We start from the raw sequence: 6,583 nt of genomic DNA, 5'->3' as shown, positions 1-6,583 counted from the left end.
CTCAATTCTTCCCACTCGTCCTCCTCCAGGAGCAAGGGCTTGACCCCCAAGCTGGGGACGCTCGTGTGTTCCCAGTCCGCCAGTGCCAGCTCTCTGTCGCTGTCATCTTCCCATCGGGAGAGCCAGGAGGGTGTGTAGTCTTCCCAGTCGGAAAAGTCCTGGCCCAAGGAGTCTTCAGCATGGCCCAGCTCTTGGGCAATGGAGTCCTCCCAGTCGGACAGGAGTTCTTGGTAGTTACTGAATTTTCTTTGGGGCTGCCCTTTCATGCTGCATTCTTCCAAGTCGGTCACTTCTGAGGAGCTACTGCCTTTTCCGTGGCATTGCTCTTCCTCGCTGGAGTCCTCCCAGTTGGACAGTTCTTTGTGCCTCTTGACTTCTTGGGACTGCTCTTCCTCACTGTAGTCCTCCCAGTCGGACACTTCTTGGTAGCTCTTCACTCCTCCATGGGACAACTCTTCCTCGCTGTATTCTTCCCAGTCAGACACTTCTTGGCCTCTGCTCTCTTCTCCTTGGGACTGCTCCTGCTCAATGTTTTCTTCCCAGTCAGACACTTCTTGGTAGCTCTTCACTTCTCCTTGGGGCTCCTCTTCCTCGCTGTATTCTTCCCAGTCGGACACTTCTTGGCCACTACTCTCTTCTCCTTGGGACTGCTCCTGCTCGATGTTTTCTTCCCAGTCAGAGAATTCCTGGTAGCTCTTGACTTCTCCAGGGGACAGCTCCTGCTCAATGCAGTCTTCCCACTGGGACACTTCTTGGTATGTGTTGACGTCTTCTTGGGACAACTCTTGGTCTCCCTCATCTTCCCACTGGGAAATGTCTTGGTCAACGTAGTATTTCCAGCCTATGCCCTCCCCAGGGAAGGGCCCCTCGTCAGTGTCTTGCACTGCCAGGGCTGAGTCCCCTCCTGCTCCCTCCTGCTGCTCGCTGAGGGCCTGGGCTTTCACCTGGGAAGGTGAGGGGCTGCTGGGGGAGCAGGGGCTCTGCGGGGCAGGGACTGGGCTCTCTTCCCTTTCTGCTGGAACTGCTGTTACCGTGTCCATGGTTTGTTCCAGGTGTCTCTCTTCCTCTGGCTCCTGGTCAGATCCCTGGATCTCAGCCTCAGGCTCACTCAGGATCTCATGGGTGATGGACTGGTCTGTGTCCAGCAGGGCCTTGCTGCCCTCTGAGGGGCTGTGTGGGGCAGGGGCCGGGTTCTCTGTCCTTTCTGCTGTAATTGCTGTTTTCATTTCTGTAGCCGTGCTTTGTTCTGGGACCCTCTGATCCTCTGGCCAGCAGCTGAGCACGCGCTCAGCCTTCCTCATGATCTCCCTGAAGAGCCAAAAGGCCATGTCCAGCAGATCCTGGGTGTTGTCTGGAGGGCTCTGCGGGGCAGGGACTGGACTCTCTGTCCTTTCTGCTGGAACTAATGGTACCATTTCTGTAGCTGTAGTTTGTTCCAGCTCTCTCTGTTCCTCCAGCTCCTGGCTGGATCCCTCGATCACAAGCTCAGCCTTCTTCACGATCCCACATGTGATGTATTGCTTTGTGTCCAGCAGGGCCTCACTGCCCTCGGAGGGGATGTATGAGGCAGACACGGGGCTCTCTGACCCAGGTGCTCTTACAGTTTCTTGCATGTCTGCATTCCTGGTTTGTTCCAGCTCTCTCTGTTCCTCCGGTTCCTGGCTGGATCCCTGGATCACAAGCTCAGCCTTCTTCACGATCCCACATGTGATGTACTGTTTTGTGTCCAGCAGGGCCTCACTGCCCTCTGAGGGGCTGTGTGGGGCAGGGACTGGGCTCTGTGTCCCTGCCCATGGCACCTGCTCTCCAAAGGCTGGAGAACCTTCTGCCTCTTCCTCAACAGGAGCCAGAGGCCCCTGGGGCTCCTCCTCCTCAGCAGCTCCGGCCGGGGCAGCAGCTGCCGGCTTGGTGTCTGTGGCACTCGCCAGGGCAGGAGCTGGACTGGGCAGGTCACGGGCTGCCTCTGCTGCCACCTCTGTGCCCACGCTGCTGGCAGAGCTGGGCCCCTCCTGGGGAACAGTCTGGGGGTCCCCAGCGTTCACTGGGCGCCAGGGTTTGTCCCAGGTGCTGTAACCGACATCCTCTCCCCACTGGGACAGCTTTTGCTCACTCCTGTCTTCCCTTTGGGGCAGCTCTTGGGCACTGTAGTCTTCTTCCTGACATTGCTCCTTGTCTGTCTTGTCTCCCACTTGGGAGAGCTCTGGGTCTCTCTTGTCTTTCCATTGGTACAGTCCATGCCCTTGCACATCTTCTTCCCACTGAGGCAGGTCATGGTATCTCTCACCTTCCCACTGGGACAGCTCTGGGACTGCCACATCTCCCCATTGGGAAAGTTCTTGGCCTCTCAAATCTCCCCATTGGGACAGCTCTTGATATGTCTCTTCTTCTTCCCTTTGGGACACTTCTTGCACTGTCACATGTTCTTCCCATCGGGTCAGCTCCTGGTATCTCACACCATCTTCTTCCCATTCGTACAGCTCCTGGCATCTCACAGTTTCTTCCCGTTGGTACAGCTCTGGGTGTCTCCCATCCCCCCATTGGGAAAGTTCTCGGACTCTCACATCTTCTTCAAATTTGTAGAGCTCTCGGTGTCTTCTGGCTCCCCGTTGGGAATGTTGTTGGACTCTCACTTCTTCCCATCGGTAGAGCTCTTGGAGTGTCACATCATCTTCCCATGCGGTAACATCTGCGCATTGGGAAAGGTCTGGATGGGTGTCGTATTTCCAGTCATCCTCCACGTGGACAAAGGCCCCCTCCTCAGTCTCTGACAGTGGCAGCTCTGAGCCGCCCACTGCCCCCAGCCACTGCCCACTGAGTGCCTGGTCTTGTAGCCAGCTGGGCAAGGGGCTGGGGGGCTGGGAGTTGGGGGTGCCCTTGTCCTTATCCATCTCTGTCGTCCTCTGCTCGAGAGGGATGCAGGGAGCTGCTTCCTCCTAAGAGCACAGCTCTCCTGGCAGTGGGCACCACAGGGCTCTGTGCCCCTTAGATACCCTTGGGGCAGAGCGGGGCTCTGTGACCTCACAAGGCTCTGTGGGCACCACCTTCTCTGGCATCACAAAGGGCCCTGAAAGGCCCCTGCATCACAAAGGGCCACACCCAGCACCCCATGGCCAGTGGAGAGGACTGGAACTGACTCTGAGCACCCCTGGCATTTGTGGACTTGTAGCCCCTGCTCTGCCCAGAGCCCTGGCTGCAGGGGGGAAAGTCCTTCCAGCATAAAGTGCTGGAGAAAGCACAGGGAAAAATCTCCCCTCCCTCTAGGTACTCCTTTTTATCAAAGTGTTCTACAAAAATAAAGTGGTCGCTTAACAGGTTTGAGTGCAGGCACTGCCCTGAGCTAGCGCTGCCAGCTGAGCCCCCCATCCCTGCAGGGTTGTGTGCGGGTGCCAGGGGAAGCAGGGTGCTGTGCCAGCAGGATGTGTGTGCAGGGTCCAGGCTGAGGGTGATGCTCGGGAGCAGGTGCCATGAGGGCACTGCCGTGCTGGCGATGCTGGTGGGAACAGGAGGCCTGTGCAGGGTCCTGCTGGGAGCCTGTGGCACCTGCAAATGGGCCCTGGTGTGCAGGGCACAGGGGCAAGCGCAGCACTCAGGTGAGGGGATGTGTGGGGGGGGCACCCAGGGGACCTGTGTGCTCCTGCAAGCAGGGGCGTGCGTGGCACTGTCACCAACAGCCCTGTGCTGGACACAGGTTTGCTGAGCATAAGTGTGCTGGGTACAGGTGTGCTGGTTACAGGTGTGCTGGACACAGGTATGCTGAGTGCAGGTGTGCTGAGTGCAGGTGTGCTGGGTGCAGGTGTGCTGGTTACAGATGTGCTGGGTGCAGGTGTGCTGTGTGCAGGTGTGCTGGTTACAGATGTGCTGGTTACAGGTGTGCTGGGTGCAGGTGTACTGATTACAGGTGTGCTGGTTACAGGTGTGCTGGTTACAGATGTGCTGGTTACAGGTGTGCTGGGTGCAGGTGTGCTGGGTGCAGGTGTGCTGGTTACAGGTGTGCTGGGTGCAGGTGTGAGCCTGTGAGCAGGCCGTGTGTGTGGAGCGGGGCTGTGAGCTCGGGCACGCTGTGCCAGCCGGGCACCGCGGGCAGGCTGTGACCGTGCCAGGCTGTGGGGGGTGTGCACAGCACCGCTCAGAGCACCAGTGCCCTGGGAGTGTGAAGGGCAGCGTCGGGGGCGCCTGGCAGAGTGCTGCCCTCTGGGAGCATGCAGGGCAGCCTGCAAGGGCACTGCACACAACGCACTGCTGCTCCTTGGCTTCCCTCCCTCACCAGTGTTAGCATTCTCACTGTGCAGCCCTATTTACTTCTTCCCAGTTCAAGGAGTGCTGGGGCAGCACCCTCAGGCACATGGTGGGATTGTTGGGGTGTCCCATGCAGGGAAGGGAGTTAGACTCAATGATCCTTGTGGCTCCCTTCCAGCTCAGGGCAGTCTGTGATTCTATGAGTTCATAAATCTTTTTTTAAACTGTATTTTAACCCTTGGAAAGGGAAAGGTTTGATAACTCTGGGCACAAACAAGATCCTGAGATGAACCTGGGGAACAGCAGTAGCAGCTTCCCTCCTTCAGCACTCTTCCTGCTCCTCAGAAGGGCTGGCCTGAGTTATGAACACTTTAACTCCCCATCTGCTGAGCCACTGACCTCCCTGCAGAGACAATTAACAGCAGAGCCAATCAGTGCTAATTGTGGTGCATCTTCATCAAAAAAAAAAAAACATTTCCATAGCAGGAAAGACAACTGGTCTTGGAAACAAAGGTCTCTTGTTGGCATCAGATCTTTGTTGGATTTTTAATTCCTTTTAGTTCTTAGTTGTCATTTTGGTTGATCAGGGAAACAGCAAGGGTCAGATAAGATGTTCTTTCTTTGGGAATGCTCATCAAGACTAAAGCTCACCATGTCTCTCTCTTTTTTCTTAAGAGATCCAAGCCAGCCTCTGTGCCTGACCTTGGAGAAAGGTGTTTGGGTCTGGGGGAGTTGGAGTTCATTTCCCCACAGCAGCCCTCCCAGGGCTGAGCTTTGCATTGGCAGCTGGAGGGGTGTTGATCACACACCGGTGTTTTGGCCACTGCTGAGGACAGCACCAACACTGGAACATTCCTTCCTCAGTTGAGGGCAAGATCCTGGGAGGGGACCCAAGTAGGCCAGCTGACCCAAACTGACCAAAGGCACATTCCAGACCACATGAAATCAGCTCAGGTAGAAAAGCTGAGGCAAGGAGCAGGAAGGGGGGTGTGGGAACCTGCTTAAATAAGCACACCCACAAGTGCTTGGCTGGAATTGGTAAGGCAGCTTTATTGGAGGGTGAGCAGTCAAAAGCGTACAACTGAACAGACCACGGGCAGACAAGGAAAAGGCTCCAACACAAACTGGCTCTCGCCTTGTATAATGTGGGGTAGGAAGGTGCCAGAACAAAAGGTGGAGTTAAGGCGGAGCATGCAAATTATAACCATAGAAGGGAAATAGGGGTTGGACATAACCATATATGGAGAGCTGGTGCAATGCCCCAAATAATAACCAAGAGAAAAGCAGGGTTTACATATATGAGAAATAATACATAATACTTCCAGACATGAATAACACATAGAATTTACAACTTCCCAACCAATCACAAATTACAGGCCACAACAGGGGGGCATTCATTGCCTCCAATGGCTGCCTGCTGAGGAAAATTCACGTGTACCCAAGCCCTGCTTCTCAGCAGTGGCCGACCACGGCTGCTCACGGGAAGCAGAGAATAAACCCTGCTGGCTTTCGCTTCTGCACACGCAAGCCTCGCTTTCCTTTTTTGCTTTAAATAAACTGCTTTATCCCAACCCACAAGTTGTTTGTTTTCTTACACCTCACTCTCTCCCCTGTCCTGCTGGGAAGGGGAGTGAGAGAGCGGCTGGGTGGGCACCTGGTGTCCAGCCAAGCTCAACCCACCCCAGACCTTTCTGGGGCCCAAGCTGGGGCAAGATAAAGGCAGTTATATATAAATATTGCATACTCTAGTAATAGTAGCTATGGAATAGTAAACTCCGGTGTGGGACACGCAGTTTGCTGGTTGCACTGCTTCTCACTATATTTTGCTCAGCTTTGGGAACACACTAATCTAAACAAGGGCTCTGTGCTTTGCTTTTACACCAATGGCCTTGTTATGCTGGGGGAGTTATCTTTTGGGGGGCTTTCTGGAATGAAGGAGAAATACACCCTTCCCCCCCTCCCTGGCATTGCTACCAATGGCTTTATAATGATGTCTCCTGCACTCCTTGCTAACCCTTATGTGAGCTGGTTGGTAATATTACTGTTACTAACCAATACTGTCAGCACAATGCAGAGTTCTTGGAACCTGGTGTTATCCTGGTGGAGGAGAAAACAAACTTGAGGTGATGATATATTGGGATGCACCCTGAGGTGCCCAGTTCCTGGGTGCCAGGGTGTGTGGAAGGATCTGGGCAGGTTTCTAGCGCTTTTGACCCCTCCCATGACCTGGGACTTCACACCTGAACAGGTACTGGACCCTGGCAAACTGACACGTCACCTGATGGAAGGGGGCCTTGCCTACCCCAGTCAAAACCAGCAGCTTCTTGCCCTGTCCTGGGGCCTGGCC

The 6,583-nt window shown here is 55.0% G+C and overlaps 1 protein-coding gene across 1 annotated transcript; it reads right to left on the bottom strand.

The window, feature by feature from the left end:
• Positions 1 to 15: 15 nt before the first annotated feature.
• LOC113941157 (retinitis pigmentosa 1-like 1 protein) lies at positions 16 to 2,970 on the bottom strand (the record flags this gene model as incomplete). Its single annotated transcript, XM_027632312.1, has 2 exons — positions 2,351 to 2,970; positions 16 to 2,317 (listed from the first exon to the last, which is right to left on the bottom strand). Coding segments are annotated over exons 1-2 (2,840 nt in total), but the record flags the coding sequence as incomplete, so codon positions are not given.
• Between the last annotated feature and the right edge of the window lie 3,613 nt (positions 2,971 to 6,583).

The sequence above is a fragment of the Corapipo altera genome, unplaced genomic scaffold (genome assembly GCF_003945725.1).
Source record: "Corapipo altera isolate COAL_440 unplaced genomic scaffold, ASM394572v1 61269, whole genome shotgun sequence".
Taxonomy (NCBI): domain Eukaryota; kingdom Metazoa; phylum Chordata; class Aves; order Passeriformes; family Pipridae; genus Corapipo; species Corapipo altera.
The sequence above is the reverse complement of the archived record's forward strand: the minus strand, read 5'-3'. Positions and strand labels throughout refer to the sequence as shown.